Source organism: Plectropomus leopardus, chromosome 16 (genome assembly GCF_008729295.1).
Source record: "Plectropomus leopardus isolate mb chromosome 16, YSFRI_Pleo_2.0, whole genome shotgun sequence".
In the NCBI taxonomy this organism is placed as follows: Eukaryota; Metazoa; Chordata; class Actinopteri; order Perciformes; family Serranidae; genus Plectropomus; species Plectropomus leopardus.
Genome location: NC_056478.1, coordinates 30,936,522 through 30,959,596, shown reverse-complemented (window position 1 = coordinate 30,959,596; position 23,075 = coordinate 30,936,522). Strand labels below are relative to the sequence as shown.

At 38.7% G+C, this 23,075-nt stretch overlaps 1 protein-coding gene across 2 annotated transcripts in view; it reads left to right on the top strand.

Annotated features, from left to right (window-relative positions):
* LOC121955544 (CD2-associated protein) overlaps positions 1–23,075 on the top strand; it is a 72,925-nt gene that overhangs the window by 36,051 nt on the left and 13,799 nt on the right. For both annotated transcript variants that reach the window (XM_042503550.1, XM_042503549.1), the window contains exons 6-14: positions 1,071–1,249; positions 4,834–4,921; positions 5,339–5,433; positions 7,107–7,205; positions 8,962–9,015; positions 12,542–12,578; positions 14,706–14,768; positions 20,842–20,992; positions 21,274–21,383. In XM_042503550.1, the coding sequence (XP_042359484.1) occupies positions 1,071–1,249; positions 4,834–4,921; positions 5,339–5,433; positions 7,107–7,205; positions 8,962–9,015; positions 12,542–12,578; positions 14,706–14,768; positions 20,842–20,992; positions 21,274–21,383 (876 nt within the window). The remainder of the gene's footprint in view (positions 1–1,070; positions 1,250–4,833; positions 4,922–5,338; positions 5,434–7,106; positions 7,206–8,961; positions 9,016–12,541; positions 12,579–14,705; positions 14,769–20,841; positions 20,993–21,273; positions 21,384–23,075) is intronic.

Genomic DNA, 23,075 nt, shown 5'->3' with positions numbered 1-23,075 from the left:
TCTGCAGCTGCATGTTTCTGAGCCTTTAGTCTGCTGCTTATATGACTGGGAGGTACAGCAGCTCTTTAAACACCTCTGTGTGTGTGGTGTGTATGTGTGTGTGTGAGCATATTTTAGGATCCACAGCTTGAGGATAGATATTAAAGGTTATATTTGCAACATTTAAAGTGAATTTCCAGTCAGTGTTGATGGTAGGTGTAGTAAATTGAAGCAATAAAATCATCATTATGTGACAGAGAATCTGAGTTTATCGGAGTTTTATTGCAGTGCCTACATGTACAAGGACGCATTGCGCCTGAGCTTCTGATGCCGAACCCCCAATTACTCCCCAAACCTGCCCAGTACATCGAGGCGGGGGTCTCAAACACAGCTTTGTTTACAAAAAGTAAAGGAGTCTGAAATTACTTTTAAAAAAAACTCTGCAGTGTTATCAACATCAAACAGGCCTTACAGTACAGTGCCTGGGAGCTGTGTGTCACCACTACAGCCAAAAGCTATCACATTGTTGGCTAAAACACAGCAATAGCTGACAAAAATCCTCACTGGCTGATCATCTGCTGTCTTAGCCTGCTGCTTGTTTATTCTAATTCATGTACATGATCCAGAAGAAGGTTTTTGGTAAGTTTCCAACTGGTGACAGTAAGCCCAACAACAAGCTAAATTTAACCCAGCAACAAGCCAAAGTTAGCCCAACAATCGGCGACAGTCAGTCCAACAACTGACAACAGTTAGTCCAGCAACTGGCCCAAGTTAGCCCAACAACCAGACACAGTAGCCCAACAAGTGGTTATAGACAGTACAGCATCCAGCCACAGTTAGCCCAGCAACCGACCACACATAGCCCAACAAATGGCCACACTTAGCCCTACAAGGGCTAACTGTGGCAAGTTGTGGTGTTTATTTTTGCTTATTACACAGTTCTAGCACCCTCCGGTGGCTGAAAAGGGAATAAACTGTGTTTTCAAATAGAAATCGTGTCTCCAGCCCTGAGTTTTGCAGCAGTAGGCAGAGCAGTAGGGTGTGCTTCTTTTGGATTTACTGTATATCACCATTTTGTGTTTTCTCTTCAGATGGAAGTGGACTGGAAAGCGCTGCCACCCCCACATCACCTCAGTCCGCCTCAGGGAACGGAGTCGTTGCTCAGCCCAAGAAGATCCGAGGGGTCGGCTTTGGAGATATTTTCAAAGAAGGGTCAGTCAAACTTAAGGTGCGACTCCCCAGCCCAGAAACCGAGGAGAAGAAGGAGAGAGTAAGTGTGATGCTCAGCAGTTTCATTTCAGCATAACCCGACACCTTTTAGTTCCCATAATTAAAACGGCAGCAAATGAAACGAAACATTATAAAGTAGCCCTGGGGTCAGTGCAGCAACAGCTCATTCATTTCTTGCTGGTCTAGTGTTTTGTGTGGCGTTGTCTTCTGTAGGGATTTAGCGGTCTTAAAGCCAGGGTTCCCCTCCTCATGTGCAAATGTTCCACAAAAACAAGTTCCCTCCTGTCACTATTTTGCAGCAGTGCTGTCTAGCATCCTTGGCTTAGCCCCGCCCAAAATGACTCTCATTGGTTTAAAAAAATACAAACAACCCAGAGTGTATTTTTCCCTTAACGTGGAATAATGATGGCTTCAGCCAGCCCTGAAAGATTATGTGCCCCTGTGAGCCTCATCCTCCAGACTGAAGAGAAATAAAACTCTTTCAGTTATATTATTAAAAAATAGAGGAAATTTGTAGGAAATTCTTTTTTTATGTTTGCTAATTTTCAGGCCATTGACTTGTTTTTAATTTATTTATCTTTTTCAAATACCATGCTAATTTATTTATTATTTAAGTTATTTCTTGTTAAGTTGCCTTCATCCAATCTTTTTAAAAAGAAATCAAACCAATTTGCTCACGTTTCAAAGGTTTAAATGCTTGTGAAAAGATAAATTACGTTGATCCAGGTTTCAGAAGATTAAATAGGCCAGTTATCTTATTTTTTTAACCTGTCCACGGAAAATATTACTAGTCCGTATTTGTATAGCGTTTGTAAGATATTTCATTTTCATGCAATCAGTGCGGTTTATTTTGAGCTGACACCCTCAGGCTGTTGCATGTCTCTTGCAGGACAAACACAGCTCGGCATCACATTTGATTTAGCAGCAACTCATGTAAATCAGATCAGCTGCTGCCGAGCTTTTTTCCATCTTTAGTCTCAGTACATAAAAAAACATGCAAAGTGTTGCACTCCTGACAGTAAGCTGCGGCAGGCTATTTGCGTAAACATGGCCCTCAGTCTCAGTAACATCTCCTAACCTGAGGGCTTTTTTTTTTATTCCCTGTGTTCTTTGTTTGTGTGTTGTTTTGGAGGAAGTGTCCCGGCTCAGCCTGCCACAGACTGACCTGTATGAGAGCTCTGCTGTTTACCGTCTACACTGAGGGAACAGACCCAGATTCATGGCCACTTTCTGTTTGTTTTCAATACATTTGTTTTGCTGTCATCAGCATGTGTCCCTGATTTCAAATTTAAACAGGAAATACCATTTAACCCTTTGAAACCTGGATTGACATCCCTTTTCTTGTGCTGTATTCCAGTATTTAAACCTTCTAAATCTGAGCATATTGGTTTACTGTTTTTTGAAAACGTTGGAAAAAGGCAATGAGCAACTTGGCAAAAACTGTTCTGCAGATGGCAAGAAATTAGTGGATTTTGAAAATTGTTTTTAAAGAAGAAGGAAAGTGTCTAAAAATCTATATCTATTGTTAATATTATAAAATTATATATTTTATTTTTTTATTTTTATTTTATTTTTCAGGTCATTTCCATTGTTTGTTTGTTTTTTCTTTTTTTTGGTGCTAATTTTTGGCTCCTCTGTTCTTAAGTTGCTCATTGCCTTTTACTTATGTTTTTAAAAGACGTCAAGTCTCTTTTCTGAGGTCTTACAAGGTTAAAGTGACACACAGTTCGAGATCCATTATATTTTAGGCCGTGTGGAAACAATGAATCTAAATTTAGAAATGGAAACCAGAAAAAAAACCCAACTTTAGACTAAAAAGAACTAAAAAATTCAAAACACTATTTTGAAATTGAAATAAGCACAATGAAGACATACTCAGTAGAGATGTGCCCAAATCACAATACATTTTTCAGAAAAAGCACACATCATTTGGGATGGAAACGGATATAAAGTTGCTTTATCTTGTAAATAAGGCCTTAATGATAACTGTTAAATAAGAGCAAAATAATGGAACTGTAAACATGCATTAACAATTGTGATTCATTGTGATTAATTATTGAAATTCAGCAATTAAATGCAATTTAAAAAAGAAAAAAAAACATTAATCAGCGGTAACATAAATAGAAAATGCAGCCATTTAAAAATTGCCCCAAAGCCAAGATAAAAAAATGTTATAGACTCTCCCAGTGCTCAAAAAAGTTATTTAACATGCCTCCCTCTTTTGCACCCCCCCCCCCCCCCCCCCCCCCCCCCCCATAGTTGATAAACACTGCATGATTTCGAAACATTCAGTTCTAATTCTTCATAATTTTTCATAAATAATATACATTTTTGAAAATACTGTTACATAGTTATGAAAAAAAACAGCTAAGGAATATCGATGGTTCTTTCAGAGAATTTATGGTATTTAAAATTTGTCTCAAAGTCCTTGAAAAGTCCTGGAAATTTTGGTATTGGTAAAAATGTGTCCTGAGCATGTAACTTCAGCCTGAAAGTGTCCCTCTTTTCCTTCTCTCTCCTCTTCACAACAGCCCTCACTCTCTCTATCACTACTAACATGGCTTCCTTCACTCTCCTCCACTCCTCACATCCCACCACATGTCGCATGCTCTCACACGCTCCTCTTCACGGCCGTAGATTTCTCCATTCGGCCTTGAGGTCCTGCACCCCCCCCTCTGCCTGCAATGGGATCAAGGACAGAACGCATCCTGATTCTTTCTTATCTGAAAAGTTGTCTTACACTCCTGTGTGGTGCTGTTAGCAGGTTATGCATTCACTTCTGTTAATACCACAGCAGAGTTTCATCTCCTTTATTTCCACGAAGGTTTCTTTTTCACTCACTATCACTCACAAGCTGTACGATCAGACATGCTTTGTCAAGCAGAAACGGCACAAACCTTCTTTGTGTCACTGTACCTTTATTTCAACATCTTCTACAGTCCTTGACTGCTATTAAACAGCATCCGTCCGACACATGGCTCCTTGAAACTTGAGCAGACTGGCTTGATTCCTTTCAAAACATGGGATGAAGGCAATGAGCAATGAAAGAAGAGATGACCCCAAAATTAGCACAAAATTTGTAAAAACTACAAGAAAATTCCTTGAAAATTAGTCAATAAAACAAATTCTGTAACATCATTTTAAATATTTAGTAACAATTATTATAAAAATAGATTTTCCCTAGCCTGTTTTTTCATGAGATTTTTTCCTTTTTCCATAGATATTTTTCCCTCGCTTCTCTTTTTTTCCCTAGATGTTTTTCCTTTATCTTTTTTCTTTATCCCCCCTAGATATTCTTTCATTCAACTTTTGCCTTTTTTTTTTCCTCTAGATATTTTTTTGCTATTTTCCTTTGCTTTTCTTGATGTAATTTTTTAGCTCTAAATGTACTTATTTCTTGTAATTTGTGGGACATTTCTTACCAAGTTCCCTATATCCTTTTTGCACAGTGTTTTTAGAGGAAATTTCACCAATTTGCTCTGGGCTTCAAAGGGTTAATAGTACATCGTCATGATCGGATCAGTCCGCTCAGAAAGTGTCTCACAGGCAGGACTCCTCCACATGAAGCCACATATTCACTCGTGCGATAAATCATTTCCATCTGTATGGTTTGCTTCATTTTAGCCAATCCCATCATTACCATCGGCTGCAAAGCCCGCCCATCCCAACACCACAGACTCGCAGAGAGCGGACGGAGACGGCAAGTCCAAAGGTAAAACACCGTCACAGGACAGTGAGACGGAACGTTTGACGTGTGTAGTGCATCTTTCCTGTGAGTGTGAGGGGGAAACGTTTCTTTTCTTTCTGTCCTGGTTCCTGCTGAACATGGCGTGGTAGCCTTGTTAGCTCATTTAGCATCTGTCATTAGTTACAGCTCCACTGTGTAGTTTGGAGACGATGAAACTTCACTTTTAAATCCTGAAAATCAAAAACATTTAATTCATGTGAGTGAGTTTAAACCTGGCATTGTTTGTGTGTTTTGGAAGGTATGACGAAAAATGTGTCGGCTGTCAGGCGGACCAGGATGAAGACATTCTGTGCTTATCTGTTTGTTACATGAATAACAGCCAGCCGTATGTGCACATCTACTGTACTCTCTTTAAAATCCTTGTCATTTCTGTTTCCCCAGCTAAAGAGTACTGTAAGGTCATATTTGCTTTTGATGCTACAAATGAGGACGAGCTAACCATAAAAGAGGGCGACATCATCTACATCTTGAGTAAGGTACGTTCTCACTACTGCTGCAGTCAAGATATATCATTAAAGAAGTATTTCACTGCTGGACAGATGGCCTTTTTTATGAAACTGGTCTGTCTCTACAGCAGAAAGAAGCAAATCCTTTTGAAATTGGTGCTACATGACCAGAAAAACACAGAGAAGAAGGACACTTTTGCTCAAGAGGTAGAACAGCTACAACAGTGATAGTAAACTTATGGCCCGTAGGCCAAATCTGGCCCAAAATAGGCATCTGGGTGGCCGCTCAACCCTTTTCTTTCACGTAAAAAGTGAAGTGGTCCACAGTTGTTTTTGTACTTTTAGTGTACTGAAGGTGCCAGAGTGCATAAAACAGCAGCAGGTGAGCTTCTATATTGAAAAAGTACCAGTGGAGGATCCCCCACACCCCCTGACAGGTCCTAGCTAAGATCCTAATGTCCTAAAATTCTAGAAACATCCTAAAATCACAGAAATTTCCTGAAATCCTTGAAAAGTACCAAAATCTCCAAAAATGTCTGAGAATCTGAGAAACATCCTAAAATCTGAGAAACATCCAAAAAAGCCCAAAAATGTCATAAAATCCAGAAAATGTTTTTTTTAATTTTAGAAATGTCCCAAAACAACCTAAAATCATAAAAATCTCTCAAAATCCTAGAAATGGACTAAAATCCCAGAAAGCCCCTTAAATCCTAGAAATGTCCTAAAATCTTAGAAATGGCCAAAAATCCTAGAAATGTCCTAAACCTCTAGAAACATCCTAAAATCCCAGAAATTTCCTGAAATCCTTGAAATGTACCAAAATCCCCCAAAAATGTCCTAGAATCTGAGAAACATCCTAAAATCCGAGAAACATCCAAGAAACCCTAAAAATATTTTAAAATCCAGGAAATGGCATTGTTTTATAATTCTAGAAATGTCCCAAAACAACCTAAAATCATAAAAATCTCTCAAAATCCTAGAGAAGGAAACATGTATGGTGCTGCTGTGACCGGCCCCTGGCCTCCTGTCATTATGGAAAAGTGGCCCCCAAGTAAAGCCAGTTTACTGTCCCTGCTCTTTACAAACTTACTGTCAGCAGCATTTCTGTGTCACACCTCTGTCTGAAGTGGTCTCTGCTGATGGCTTTGATCCAGGAAGCGGGCACTGAGTCCGTTCTGGAGAGTCACTGTCACTCAGGAGGAAATGATTCCATGGCAACCAGCCAGCACACACACATCCAGATCCACAGGCTCAGCTCAGCTGCCTGACATGCTTTGGAGGTCTGACGGCTCTGATTCAGGAGCTCTGGCTGACAGCAGAGAGCTCTCACAGAGCCATGACTCCTCCAGTTTGCCTGCCAGGACTCTTTTTGATAAGCTACCGCCATCTAGTGGACTAAGTACAGAAGTGCCTTTAAAATGACCAGAGTGGTTTCTGTTGGTATTGGTTTCTGCTCGTTGTGGAGCCGTTTTTAATCCTGTTTAAGTTACAGAGACACCTGTCCATCTTCCTTCCTCCCTACAAAGCAGAGTGACGTTCAGTATCAGAGGCTGCTGTATTTATACGCTTTTTTCTTCCGAATCTGCCTCTTGCTGCAAAAAAAAAAGAAATATCAGGCATATTAGGCACAAAGTGGCAAACATTGCAAATTGATTCCATTCTATCCCCGTGACCATTTTCTGTTTCTGTGGGCTCCGTAACAGGACACCGGAGAGCCCGGCTGGTGGCGAGGGGAGATCGGAGGCAGAGAGGGTGTCTTCCCTGATAACTTTGTCACCATGCTGACTGAAGCAGACAAAGAGGTAAGATCACACATGCATGGCATTAAACTGCTGAAAATGACTTTATAAATGGTTTGGGTCATTGATTTTAAGCAAAACTACCAAACCAATCCTTCAGTCCCAGCCTCTTGGCTCTGAGGATTGGCTGCTTGTCTCTCTTTTATGAATATATAATGGATTTTGAGCTCTTGGTTGTACAAAACAAAACTGGTCGTAATTGTGTGCTGCCTCTTTCAATTCAGAGGTTTTTGTGAGTCCTTGCACACTGAGCAGGCAAAAGTTTTACTTTCAGTGCGCCTGCCATTCTGCAGCTCTGTTTGTGCCCAGAGTACGCGCTGCGCTCCGGCACTGTGGTGCTATACATAAGTGAGTGATAGCAATATTCAGTAGAACGCCTAATGAACGCTCCAGCTACAAAAATGGAAGATCTTTTTGTGATGGCTGATGTTTTCTTTGTGGTGGGCCGGCACAATGAAATGAATGTTTGGGAAACCTGCTGTAACAGCTCTAGATTCTGCACAGGGCATCTTACAGTGCATTGCTTCAATAACTCTAACAACATCCCATAAAGCATACAGCGGGAATACTCAACTGGCTTTTCTTGGGGGACACTTTTGCAAAATGATGGGAGGCCAGGGGCCAGTTACAGTTGCCCCATCATACAAGGATTTTAGGATATCAAGAATTTTAGGGCATTTCTAGGACTTTAGGACATTTCTCAGATTTTAAAATGTTTCAAGGACTTTAGGATTTTAGGACGTTTTTAGGATGTTTCTAGGATTTCAGGACATTATTAGGGTTTTAGGATTTTTTTTATTTTGATGCTGTACTATACACATGTTATGTGTACTAAAAGTACATCAACAATTCCCAGTGTCACTTTATTTTTAGTGTGAATTAAAAAAATGTTTGGGGAGCCACCCAGCACTCTATTAGGGGCCATATTTGGCCCCTAATAGAGTGCCTGTTATGACATGCCCATTTTTCAACACTCAACTCAAATTCCTCCCAGCGTTAGCTGTCCTGCCTGCTCAGTCTGTTAACCCCGCTGCCACCTGGGAAAAGATAGAGAAGCATCCGCTGCCAAACCATCAGGCTACAGAGCAGCTTTGTTTCCAGGCCGTGAGAATCCTGAATTCCTTCTTCGACTCTAAAAGATGTAGCAGGATTTAGGGACACATTTTAATTTCATTTTGATAACATAGTTTAAAAAAGGACTAAAAAAATCTACCTTCTACTTACCTTCTATCCTGTTCCACTTGGAAATACATCCCCACACTGAAGCCAGATACTCTCCTAATGCAGTTTCATCTGGACTTTACCGTTTGGTTATGAACTGGCCCCATTTTGCAAAAGTTGGCCCCAGGCGGAGCTTGTGGAATCTCCCTGCCTCCCATCACCTCATTAACATTATGGAGCAGTAAGCACAGCTTCTGTTTTCACAGCACTGACACAGAGATCCTGTTTGATTTCTAAAGGCTTTGAAGGCCACATGGGTAATAAGGCCTTTTGATAATCATCCAGATGCCTGTTAGCTGGCTGCTAACAAGTGTGTTCCAGGTCTCTTTCATGATGAGTGAAGCAGCTTCAGAAAAGGAGCTTCAGGTCATGTTCATGTGTGTGAGTGGATAGTGTCAGTGCTCTCTGCGTGTGCTGCATGTGAAGGCTCACTCTCACTCATGTCTTCTCTTCACCTAATGGACACAACAGTCCTTTGAAGTGTCACCACATATATTATTACTCTCTCATATCCTGTGTCGTAACGTTCATGTTTCAGGCTCCCACGTCGAGAGGAGCGGTGAGATCGTCTCCGAAGCAGGAGTCAGAAGAGGTGAGCTGTCTGAGCCTCTGAACACAGAACAGCACTTACAGGATGTCAATCCTCTCCATGCCATAAATCAATCAATTTCAGGACATTTCTAGTATTTCAGGACATTTCTAGTATTTCAGGACATTTCTAGGATTTTAGGACATTTTTAGGATTTTATGATGTTTCTTGGATTTTAGGACATTTCTAGGAATTTGGGACATTTTTAGGATTTTATGATGTTTCTTGGATTTTAGGACATTTCTAGGAATTTGGGACATTTTTAGGATTAAGAGGTTTCTAGGAATTCAGAACATTTCTTGGATTTCAGGATGTTTCTAGGATTTTAAGGTGTTTCTAGGATTTAAGGATATTTCAAGGATTTTAGGATGTTTCTAGGATTTTAAGACATTAAGGTGTTAGCTAGAACCTCTGTCGGGGGGGTGCAGGAGATCCTCACTGTCACTTTTTTTTTGATCAGCAAGCTCTGTTTTGATTCTGTGTTTAAGCAAGCGGTGTCACGCTGTGAATCACTTCATTTTTACAACATCGGATGCTTTCCAATATATAGCTCTGTGGACTCAATGTTATGGCGTATATCCTGGGTATGGACTGGTTCCAGTTAAAAACTGGGAGAAAAAGGGAGAGAGGATGTGTACACAAAGAAATTTCCACGTGCCTTCTGTCTTCTTTCCATTTCTCTCTCTCTCTTTCTTTCTTTTTTTTTCTTTCTCTCTCTCTCTCATTTAAAATGCTCTATACGGAGATGATATCTGCGTTTATGTGATTTCATGTGTAGCATTATTTCATGCTTATCAGGATTCAGTTATCCACGCCGTGATCCTGAACTGAGCTGTGACTCACTGAGACGTCTCTTTAAAGAACATATTTCTGCTTTTCTGATAAGAAATAATTGAAGGTGTTTGTGAGAATGTGTAAAAACAGTTGAAGGATGTTATTCAATTGTGGTGAAAGCATATTGCTGTGAGTGTGCTTGGGTGTCACGCTGGACCCACTGATTAACCCTCTCAAAACAGAGGGAGGTTGTGTGCATGCAGCCCTTATTAGGGACTGTTTGGCTCATTTTGTGCACTTTTCATTCTTCATCTTTGATATTTTTGGCTGGGTTCATGCATATGGCATACATTTTGCTAAAATAGTGTATTTTTGTTTAATCTGTGAAATTCCAGCTCAGCTCCTACAATAAGTCTAAAATCCACCGCGGAAACTAAATTGTTACATTCAGACTTTGGCTTACGGAGAAAATACATGCTATTTCCTCTAGGTGCACTGTCACAATCAATGTTGCTGCTAATCATCGACATATCCCAGACTGTCATCATGAAAAAACAAAATCAAATTTGCATGTAGTATACTGAAAATATATATATTTTTTCATCTAAAAACATAGTGATATCATGGTAAACACCTGGCATTTAAAGGGTTAAAATTCTGTCAGTTAAGAGATCGTAGGGACATTTTATGCCATTCAAGTTTTTATTTTCAAGCCATTTTGGCTGTGTTGAATGAATATAGCTCAAATTTGCCAGAGGATATTCATTTTTAAAAGATTTTAGAACTGTTATCTCAGTTCCTTAAATTAGCCTAAAATGGCTAAGCTACACAAAAACCGACACATTTGATCCTACGACAAAAAATGTCCAATTGAAAACCATTGAAAATGCAATTTTTGATCCCAGATTTATCTTAACATAAACTAATGCATTCCTTTATGTTAAGATTTCATTATGGACTACTAGCTTTCAATTTTTTATTTTTATATTTGTCCACCAGATGGCGCTACTTATTCCCATTCAAAGCATGCAGCAAAATTTCACACTTTTTTTTTTACAGTTTTCTGCAAGGGTGCCTTCTCAAATGATAGGTATGTGTTGCTATTGATGTTGGATAACGGTGTGTGTGTGTGTGTGTCCAACTTCATAAGTCTTTTCTCTTAGAAGGCCACACTCATTAGTGCCACACAATCACGTTATAAATTAATTCAACAATAAAAACGATGACTTTAATCTGCCACTGCAAAAAAAAAAACAGTGCATCAAAATCAATGTTGCTGCCAATCATTGACCCATCTCAGGACCTAATAATAATAATAATCAAATACTCCTTAAAATGTATTTTATGGACATTATTTTAGTTTATTTGTTTTTTTTTCCATAAAAAACAGTGGAGCTATGTGAACATACTGGCATTTAAATGGTTAAAATCCCATCAGTATAATTAATATTTGATATGTATATTTCAAGCTGAAGTAGTTTTAAAAGACTGACTCGTTTAAGGTAAAAAAAAAAATATTAATATATAATATTTTTACAGCACTTTTTGGGAAGCTGACATTTTTTGTCATTAGGGACAAATGCGTTAGGATATTAAAGGACCTCTTAAGGATTAATCATTATTGAATATTTATGACTAGGACTGATGTTGGTTGAGAAATAATTAACTCAATGAAAGTAAAAGATAATATAAATGTATAATTTTCTTAAAAGCTTGATTTTGAGTGTATTTTGTGTGCAGAGTGATCAGAGTGTGTGTAATATTGTAGCGGGCCCTAAGGATTAAATAGATGTAAAATAAGAACCATAATAGCTATAGCAATCATTCTTTTTGCAGCAGATAGCTCAGGCTTTTGTATCCTCGTCATCACACCATGACCTTATGTTATCTTTCCATATGTGGCGCACAAAGATGGTATTTTGCCATAATTATGGCAGAATTTCCTGCAGATAACCACAGGAGATCATTGTTTCTGCAATTATATAAACCCCCAAAAACCATAACAAGTAGAACTTGCATTCATTGTTTTTGCTGTATAAAGCTGAGGCTTCTGTTTTCTGTTTCATAACGTTTCCCGCTCATAATAACGTCATTACCTCATGGTACTTGAGGTGTGAAATCCATAGTGGCGCCAGAGGAATAAATGATGACCGCATCACGTCTTTGCACTCTGACTAAATACTGTACATAATTCAAATAATTTATGGAGTGTTGAGAAATATTTATTTTATGTTTCTACACTTCAGGATTTTTTAGATTATTTTTTTTTTTAAAAAATCTTTTTAAAAACATAAAAATTTTGTATATATTTTATTAATGACACAATTTCAATAACTATCAATTATCTTGTTTCAGTGATTTACATAACCTTTTATCTTGTACAGATTTTAATCATTTGAAGATACTCTAAGAAATTAAATTACAATAAGTAGGCACTGGCAGAGTATTTCTGTTGCAGAGGTGAAAGGGTTAAAATGTTTCATATTGAAAATGCCTGGCTGATTTACTAGATGTCCGCAGTCAGTGCGTCACTGCTGCTCATTCTGCCCACAGGATCTCTGACTCTGTCTAAGTCAATAATGTCAAAAAGCCGCTGTCAGATGTTTTTGACACGTGCCGTCAGTGATGTGATGAAAGTTCCAGCATCAGATTTCTGTGTTTAAGATAATAGACGTCACTATGTGTTAATGACTCATCCTTCCCCTCTTATGTCACGCTGACCTATTTCTCCTCTCTCACCCTGCCCCTCTGCCAGAAGCCCAAGAAGCCGCCTCCACCATCAAAAAGCATAGGTAAGTAACACCTTCCAGCCTCCACCTCATTAACCGCTCCTAGCGACACATGGTGCCGCTCAACGCGTCTCACAGTGAAGACGCTCCAACAAAAGCTTGCACGCTGTTCCATACATTCACTTGACACAGCCTCAGAGCACTGCGTCTTATCTTGTTGGCTGCAGCACATTTCATGGCAACAGATGTTCTCATTTCAATTAATTGTGTCAGTTATCAGGGCAGAATGAAGTGGTTTTTATACCTCCACGCCGGCAATGGCCATGGCCGATGGATGTAAACTGTAAGTGCATATGAACTGGTGCAAAGAGACACACAACGGCCGAAATTCTTCTGTCAGAGACTGGTTTACCAGTACCATCAGTCTGTGATGGGCTGAGACTGTCATAGTCAGCAAGACCATCTAAGTCAAGAATATATATACATACTTATATATAATATATATATATATATGTGTGTGTGTGTGTGTGTGTGTGTGTGTGTGTGTGTGTGTGTATTTGTGATACTTTCTCTATATGAAATACATACTCCAGGTAATTTATACTACTGTTCTTCATGTGCTATTTGTCTCTATGTATTGTATTACTGTCACTATACTTTTAGGATCTAAGAGTAATTCTAAATGCTTTTGAGGTTTTAGATTAGAGTTGAGCTGCAGGATGAAATCTAATTTTATAAAATTGTATGTCTTTTAATGTCTGTGCCATTATTTACAAGCTACGTTTTTTAAAGCTTATTTTTACTTGAAATCATTTTTGTATCTATATTTTTATTGACTCAGTGAATTAACTGTGGATGAATGAATGAACGAACGAATGCTTCCTCAGTAGGACGGCTCCTGCAGAGGCTAGACAATATTCTAGCAGTGGTGCACACATTGAAACAGGCTCATTCGTGTTGTGTTTACTGTGATCAAGAGAAGAGTCCGTTTGAAAGCCCCCCTCGTGTTATTTATGACTTCGCAAGTGGAAAATTTGTGGATGATTCATCTGTTGTTTTCTGACACTTTCAGAAATGGCTCAGGCCATGGAGTGAAATTAAAAAATATATATATTGAAGAGAAAGTATAAAAAAAAAAAAAACAGAAGTAAGTGACCTGAAAAAAAGTTCTTAAAATTTGTAATAATTCTGTAACATAATTTTAAATTTGTAATTATGATATTCTAAACATTTTTGTGGGTCCCTGAGTGCACTGCAGGCAGAGCTCTTAATGAGTTCCTTTTTCCACAGCAGCAGTTCAGTAAACTGTGGCCTTGACGCATTTTTTTTCTCTCTCGTAGACACCTTGTGGGCTTTATAGATCAACAGTGAAAATGTGCAGTTATCACATCACTTTAGTGCCTGTAGACCTCCTGTCAACAGTGATTTAGCACCACAGTGGATATGTGCAGGTGGCAATGCCTCTTTTTTTAAATAAAAAGAGTATCTGCTGGCACTGTCAAGGTCCAGAACATGAAAGTGAAAAACAGCGCAGCTTGATGGAGGTGCAGTGTTACTGTTAACCCTTTGAGACATGATGAAATTGATGGGATTTCTCTCAAAAAAGGAAATGAACAGCTGCATTTCAGCACCAACATCTACAGTTTGCAACATGCACACTTGCATCATTGGTTTCCTGTCTGCACAGGAAGTCACAGAGTTTGCATTCATAACCTTTTAACCACAGCTTTAGTGTGTGTGTGTGTGTGTGTGTGTGTGTGTGTGTGTGTGTGTGTGTGTGTGTGTGCGGGTGCGGGTGCGTGCGTGCGTGCGTGCCTGCGTGCCTGCGTGCGTGCCTGCGTGCGTGCCTGCGTGTCTGTGCAGGACTTCCTGTCTGTATTGAGATTGAATTTATTAGACGTAATGTCAAAAATGACAAAATAACGACAAAAGCACTGTTTCTTTGCCTGATAGAGATCAATTTTATATCTGTGTGTATGTGTGTGTATAACTACATGCTTTGTGTGTGTGTGTGTGTGTGTGTGTGTGTGTGTGTGTGTGTGTGTGTGTGTGTGTGTGTGTGTGTGTGGGGTTTTCTTCATGTGATTGTACTTGTGAAAGTGTGTGTTCTTTGTCGTTGTCTGCCGAGTCTTGAATCAGTCGGGTCAGAAACACGAGGTGACACTCTGTGGACCATGTTTTGTTTTTCAGCTCCCAAGCCGGAGGTTCCCAGCGTCGACAAGAAGGCCCACCCCCTCAGGCGAGAGGACAGAGGTATGACTCTCCAGCTTTTCTCCTCTCATCCATCTTCACCCTCCTCTCCTGATTTCATCTTGACCTTTTTTGACAGCTGTCCAAATTGTGAGCACTTGTTGTGAGTGTGACTGGGCGTTTCACTGGACCCACTGTGGTTAACCCTCCGATACCAGAGGGAGGTTGTTTGCATCACCCTGCAGTCCTTATTAGGGACTGTTTGGCTCATTATATGCACTTTCCACATGTGTCACCACTAACTCCACTGCTGAGTTGTGGAGGCAGGAGACGTCTGAGACTTGTCCAGTACCAAAGTACCAAAAGACATAGTCCTGCTCCTGTAGGAATCAGTCCGCTGTCACTGATGTTATTGTTCATTACATTGAGGGGGGGGGGGCTTAGTAGTTAGTCAGTTTATTCAAAATTATGTTAAAAAATAATTCTATTTTGAAGCACTTTTTTCCAGTCATTTCCTTTTTATATAGACTATATATATATATATATATATATATATATATATAATTTTACTTTTTTCTTTGTTTTTTTTGTTTTGTTTGAATTTTTGTGTCATTTCTTCTGAAGTTGCTTATTGTCTTCTTCCCATGTTTTTGAAAGTAATCAAGGCAATTTACTTAGGGTTCAAAGGGTTAATATATAAGTTAGGTAGATTAGTTCAGGGGCTTCCAGCCTTAGTTTGGCCCCTCTAAGGGTCACAAAATATATAAAAAACTTTATTTTACTTCACAACGGGGAAATTCACTCGATACAGCAACTCAACAGTCAGAGGCAGAGAAAAAAAGCAAAACAAATAACCAAGTGTGGAAAAAAAGGATAACAATATTACTAAAATACAAATGAGGTCAAATGAAATAAGATAATATAAAATCTATTTACACTATATACAACTTTCACTTATTCAGATACTGTATGTCCATGACTGATAGTTAATAATAACAATAATAATAAAACATTTTATTTATAGAGCACTTTTCAAGAAACTCAAAGATACTTTACATGGTTAAAAGGATCAAAGAATACAATTAAAAAAATAAATAAGATACATGCCATAGAAATTCATCACATAAATTAAACAGTAAAGGCAGTTTTGAACAGGTGGGTTTTGATGAGTGATTGAAACTGGTAAAGGTCTCTGCAGTCACAGATGTGTTTGGGGAGAGATTTGCTGTTTTCTTGTGTTGTGTTCAGACGCCTTTCACAAGCTGTTTGACCCTTTGAAACCTGAATTGGTTTGAGTTCTTCTGCAAACACGAGGTGATAAAATCAGTGAGCAACTTGGCAAAAAAGTGTCTCAGAAATTGCAAGAAATTAGTAAAAGGGGACAAGAAAATGACCTAAAATGATTGTTTCTATTAACTGTAACTGTTTGTCCGTGCAAGGGTCGGGGGGGTGCAGCCTATCCCAGTTGTCATTAGGTGACGCGGGGTACACCCTGTACAGTCAGACCTAAGGGCAATTTCGAGTCACCAGATAACCTGCATGTCTTTAGAATATGGGAGGAAGCCACAGAACCCAGAGAGAACCTATGCAATATTTTAATTATAATAATCTTATATTTAAAATTGTGTTACACACACACACACTATATATATATATATATATATATATATATATATATATATATATATATATAGATTAAAAAAAGAAACCATGAATAATTTTTTCCACTGAAACTAAGTTGTTTGTGGTGGTTCTGTGATTGCAGGAAGTGTCGGCACCTGAGGTCAATTTATTTTACTCACGTAATCACATCTCATGTGGAAGCAAGCTTTGTCAAATCATTCTTGGTATGGAGACAGACGTGCTGTCAGTGCAGTTTCTTTCTTACTGTGCGCCACACAGGAAATGTGCTCTGTGTGGTTGTGTTTGTTTTTTTTTTTTTGTGTGTGTGTGTGTGTGTGTGTGTGTGTGTGCGTGTGCGCGTGTGCAAGAATCTGCTGATATTGCTGGTTCATGTCACTGCGCAAGAACTCAGACTTCATCAGTTATCTTTTCAGAATTCAGTTATCGTTTACAGTTTAGTTTTAGTATTTTTATATAAATTAAAAACTGATATTAATAGAATAATAATAGCTCATTTTTATATAGTTCTGATAGGGTGATGGGTAAGATTAATGTACTGGTACAGCATTTAACCCTTTGAGCATTTTAGCATTTTATTGCCAAAAAAAATGTTTTCTCTGATTTTTCTCCCATGTTAAATTATTGATTCTTTTTTTTTACCAGTTACCTTCAGAAGAGATTTAAAAACATTCAGAAATCTTCTTTTTTCCTACTTTTGCCCTTCATAGCAGAAAAAAACATTCTCCTCTCTTCCTTAAATATCTCCGTCAGGCTATTTATTCTCAGTCCCAGTGTGGCGTATTACTCTTGTTTTTTTTTTCAACTTGCAGCACAGGCGCTGTCAGTTGTCATCGCTCATTTAATCAGTTTCTCCTCACATATTAGGTACAGCTAAACCTTAGTAACAGATGCAGATTAGAGGAAGCATTTAGAGCATGACAATCTCATACATATCTGATGTGACACTTACTCACTTCGAGCTACATCGAGACGTTTACGGTCCAGTGTGTAGGATTTAGGGGGATATATTGGTAGAAATGTAATATAATGTAATGAGTATGTTTTCTTCAGTGAATAATCACCACAGAATGAGAATCATAATGTTTTTGTCACCTGAGAAGGAACCGTTCATATCTACATAGGAAGTAGGTCCTCGTTTATGGAGATTGCCATGTTTCTACAGTAGGACAAATCGAACATCGGTTCTAGATCGGGACATTCACATTTTTCACATTTTTGCTTCAGCCACCATCGTTGGCAGCAATGAGAGTGACTGCTTTTGTTCAGTGTTTTTACTGGTTTACTAGAGATCATTTGGCTCCCTCTACAAACGTCCTTAACAATGAAGTAATTCTAACCAGGAGAATTGTCAGCTGGTTAAAATTTGCATTCCTCACCACCAGATGCCAATAAATCCCCCTATATATCCCTGTAAGGAATGATGCTAAAACACTCGTGTTCATGTAGATTGTCTTTTTCTATGCCTCCACCTCTGTTTTTTGTATTTTTTTTGTCTGTCCGTTCATTCATTTGTCAATCCGTCCATCTCTCTCATTCTCCTGAGCACAATATCTCAAAAGCACCTTGAGGGAATTTCTTCAGATTTGGCACCAATGTTCCCTTCGTCTCAATGATAAATTATTTAATCTCAGCAACAGTAAAAGTCTCTGGCTCTGCATCCTCATCAAGTACAGGCGTAGAACATGGTGGTGGCGGAGAAAAGCCAGAGATGTCAGTCAAATCTCCTGTAAAATACTAAAGGAGGTAGCACTTGCCGTGATATTCAAACAAGCTGGAGCTCAATGAGTGAGGAGAAACACTAATTATTTTAAAACAGATTTTAACCCTTTGGTGATAACTGTTTAGCCATTATGGTTTCAAATTGGCCACCCATGTCTACATCTCATTCTAATGAACATGATATCTCAGGAACAACTTGGATTCAAGGATGAACTACTCCGATTTTGGTGGTCAAGGTTAAGGTGTATGTGTCCCATTCTGATGTACCTGATATCTCAAACGCCTTGAGGGAATTTCTTCAAATTTGGCACAAACGTTCACTTGGACTCAACATTGAACTGGTTAGATTTTTGTCGCCACAGGTCAAGGTCAAGGTCAAGATGGCCTTGCATCCATCCCATTATTATTTATGTGATATTTCAAAAACACCTTGAGGGAATTTCTTCAAATTTGGAACAAATGTTCACAAGGACTTAACACTAAACTGACTGATTTTGGTGGTCAAAGGTCACTGTCACCATGTTTTCATGAACGAGATATCTTTCGAACACCTTGAGTGGATTTCTTTAAATTTGGCACAAACATCCATTTGGACTCAAGGATGAAACTGATTCGAATTTGCTGCTTGAAGTTCAAAGGTGAAGGTCGCTGAGACTTTAAAAAACATATTTTGGGTTATAGCTCATGATTTCATATAGTAAATATGACAGAATTCCACAAAAATCTCTAAAAGAATATATGATGAAGTGATGGCATTTTTCTATCTAGAAGGTCAAAGGTCACCTTCTTTATGACATCATAATGTAAACTGTAAGTACAGGTTGACCGATTCAGGTACTGTTTGTCCACATTGCAGCAGCACTAATAAAAAGCACTGCTCTGTTTCATCATGAGACTTGCTTATGTTAAGAAAGCAGCATTAGAAGTCTTGCTCATCAGACAAAGCGGTCCATTGACTCAGTGTTCAGACTGTGGGAGAAACTGTTGGCGGGTGCTTTTAGAGGCTCAGCGTCATCATCTTTCACAGCCAGGATGTTTAGAACAGTCAGTACATATCATAATATTAAATATAATATTATATATTAAATTGTGTTAGAGCATTAAATTAAAAAAAATACCAAACATACAGTTCAGCTGTGGATAAACCTCATCAGCAGATCAGCTGTTCAAATTGTTGATTACAGGAAGGTGAAATGATGTCAGTTTCAGTGTTCACTTGGAGACTGACCACAATAAAGGGGGATTTTCACAGTTTCACTTTCACGGTTTGGTCCCAGACTTGGGCAGTTTCTATTTTGTCATACTTTAACACCTTCCTGACATTTCACCGAGGTACACGGTATATGACTATATTTGTGCGCAGCAACCGTGACTTCGGTATCTTCTGTGAGTTCTGTTGGCATTGCAGGCCAAATAATTTCACAAAAAAACTCAAAAAATGTTAAGACAGGTAAAATTCTTTAATTTATTTGTATTTTTTAACAGAATTAGACAACCGTACAACCTCTAAATTCATGTTTCCCTCTTTTACTGAACCCAGACTAGCCTAATTGCCTTGTTAACTCACGTAAAACACGCTTTATTCAGACGCGACAGAAATAAAATAAGTCACCAAACCCGTCTTTGTAAGTCCTGCTAGTTATTTAGTTATATAATTCACTGTTCCAACACTCATCAACTTTTGTTTGGTCAAACTAATCCCTTAATCCACCAAGTTAGATGTGTTAACAAGCAGCTGTTGCATCCTGTGAGGTTTCTTCATGGCTAGCAGTCAGCTCAGCTGCCTGTTACAACAGACTGACCCTGGGGCTGTGCAAGATGTGCACTACACGCAAAATATCCCCATAACTACGATGGAGGTTTATGGCTGCATTGAGGAAAATCTTTTTTTGGAAACTTCGAGAATACAGTCGTAATATTATGCAAAAAAAGTATGAATATTTTGAGAGAAAAAAGTTGTGATATTATGAGAATAAACCTGTAGTATTACAAGAATAAACTTGTAGTTTTATGTCAAAAAGTTGTAGTTTTATGAGAATAAACTCGTATTATTAAGAGAATAACGTCAGAATTTTACAAGAAAAATTTATTTCACGTGAAAAGAAGTCGTAATATTACGTGAATAAAGTGGTAAGTGGTATGACATTACCTGTCGACTGTGTGTGGGGAACAGTGGTTGCCATGGAGGCTACCTGTGCTCTCGCCTGTTTAATAGTTTGTGTGCTCTCTCCTGTTTAATAGTTTGCTTGCAATATGTTTATTTCCATAATTTAATGTCCCCTTTCTCATAAAAATAAGACTTTAAAATTACCTCGTAAAATTATGACTTTTTTATTGTAAAATTATGACTTTTTTCTCATAATGTTATGTTTATTGTCATATTATGCCTACTACTTTTTTGCAAAATATTACGACTTAATTTTTGTAATTTTACAATTTTATTCTAATAAAATTAGGCCTACTACTTTTTCTCAAAATATTGTGACTTTTTTCTTATAATATTATGACTTAATTCTGGAAATTCCAACTTTTCTTGTAATATTATGACTTTATTTTTGAAATCTGACATTTGTTCTTTCTTTAACATAGCCCTAATCCTCCATTGTACGTTATAGCTACTACAGTATGAGATTAATAGAAAGATCGGCGTAATTTTGCCAGTATTGAAAACAAACTTGGTATATTGTAATACAGTAATACTGCCCAAGTATCTTTGCTTCATCATTTTTTTCCCAAACTTCCTCTGAACTGTGCTGTTCTCTCTCCGTTTCAGTTGACAAGCCTACCCCTGACGCCAAACCATCCAAGCCTGCAGCACCCGTGGTCCCACCCAAGAAGCCGATCCCCCCTCCTGGGAAAGGCAGACCAGGAAGCCTCCCACCAAAGAGGCCAGACAAGCCTCTCGCTCCCTCGCCAAACCTAAAGTAAGTCCACTCATTCATTTCCGTGTCTATTTATCTCTCATTCCAGCATCTGTTACTCTGTCTGTCCATATGAACGCCACTGCCCTTTATAAACTAGCACCATTCTCTGTCCGTACGTATTCTCATGAAATGGGGTTCTATTAAAACAGGACAGTAGTGAATAGTGACTGCTGACATGGCATTTGCAGTGCACAAAGGACAAGTCCATTCATTTCCTGTTATTTCTTGCATATTTTCTAAATTTTCTTCTCTTTCTTCTCCATTTTCCCTCATATCTGCAGGCACAATGGAGAGGTGCCTTCCACACGACCAAAGTCCGACTTTGAACCGTTATTGTCCACCAAACCCAAAACGCTGTCTGGGGACTGGGGGGAGAAGTCCTCAGAAGTGGGTATGTACAGTGAATCCTCATTTCACTTTGAACTTTTGTGATTTTTGGCCACAAGCAGCCAATAAATATGCTTCCTAAATCATGTTTGCTGTCACAACATGCACCTCTGTGTATGACAGCTCACACACTCATCTCTAAGGCCCATATAAACATATTAGGTAGTTTTGGTGCCCCCCTATGGTTCAGGCTCAATTATTTTATTATTATTAAGGAAACAATTTGTGATTAAGCTTGAAAAGTGCTTTATAAAGTTTAAGCACAAATTGTTTCCAAAATTAAAAGATTTACAGAATAGAAACCCATGAAGCTCCTCGCCCGCCTCCCTACTGACAGAACCAAAATGAAAAACATTAAGAGTGTTTGCGCACAAATATTTAATATCTCTGCATACATGAACTGATTGGGGTGCAAGTACCAAAATACAATTCTGAAAAATGAAAAAGTAAAATGCAGTTAAAAGAATGAAGCTCAGTTTGTAGGACATTTCTTGCCAAGTTGCTCTAAATGTTCTTTTTCTGTTTTCGAAAGAAATCAAACCATTTTTTTCAGGTTTCAGAGGTTTAAACAGAAATGCCCACAAGGGGGCAGAATGACACAGGACATCACACAAATGACCACACAGAGACTCACAAGTTTTAGAGCAGGGAGCAGATGTCAGTCTGAGAACGGGACAAATTGTGAAATACAGAGATAAAGACAGTGGTGTGTTATACACAGCTAAAGTTTTAGGGCATGCAGGCAAAGCAACAGGTAAATACAAAGAGCGACTTTGTTAAATTATAGGTACTATTATTCTTGCACTGTAATGTAATCAGTTATCGCCCTGTGGGGACGCATATGTGTTATTGTGTACTGGGAGAAAGTCGGGACTTTTATTGTGAAGGAACAGGAAGTGTTGTTGTGGTTGGCGCTCTTTTTGCAGGGTGAACATGGCGGCATTCACTAATAAAGCAGTTCTTGAGATACTTGAAAAGTTTGTATTCTTGTGGAATAACATGATGCGCCTCCTCACGTCACCTTACGCCGCTTCACGTTGCCACACGTTGCCACCTCATTTCGCCTCATGTTGCCACACGTTGCCTCACTGATTGATGCCGGTTTGACTCAGCTTGGCCAAAAGTGACAGTGGAAACAGTCCTTGAGACGGATTGCCGTGTGCCGAGGTAACCGGTTAATGTAAAGCTCTGCAGTGTTGGATGGGAGACCAGGGACAGAACTGATTGACATATTGTTCTCATGTTTACATGTTTTTGCTTGTTGAACGGTTGTATTGATAAAGTACTAGTTCTTTTGAAACACAAAGGTTTTATTACACTTGGATTAAGGATCATTTCAAAATGTAACTAACAAATATCTGGAAAAGTAATTGATGCATATATAAGGAAATCTAAAAATGTTGAATTTAAGAATGAAATTCGGTGCGACTGTGTTTAATTGGGTTCGCACCCTCATTCCTCATTAACTTTTCCCACCAACATTTCCCTTACATCAGCATTGCGAATTCATTTGCAGCTGCCAGGTTTTACAGATCTCAGGTGTTATTTATTTTTTTGCCTTGAATAAAATGGTGAAAGAGGTGAGGCAGATATGCTGAGCTTTAACTGACATCGCCTTGAATGAGTAAAGCAGAGCTCAGTGTCATTGTGAAGGAAATCACAGCAGACAGGAGATGGTGAGGGGACTGAGAGCAGG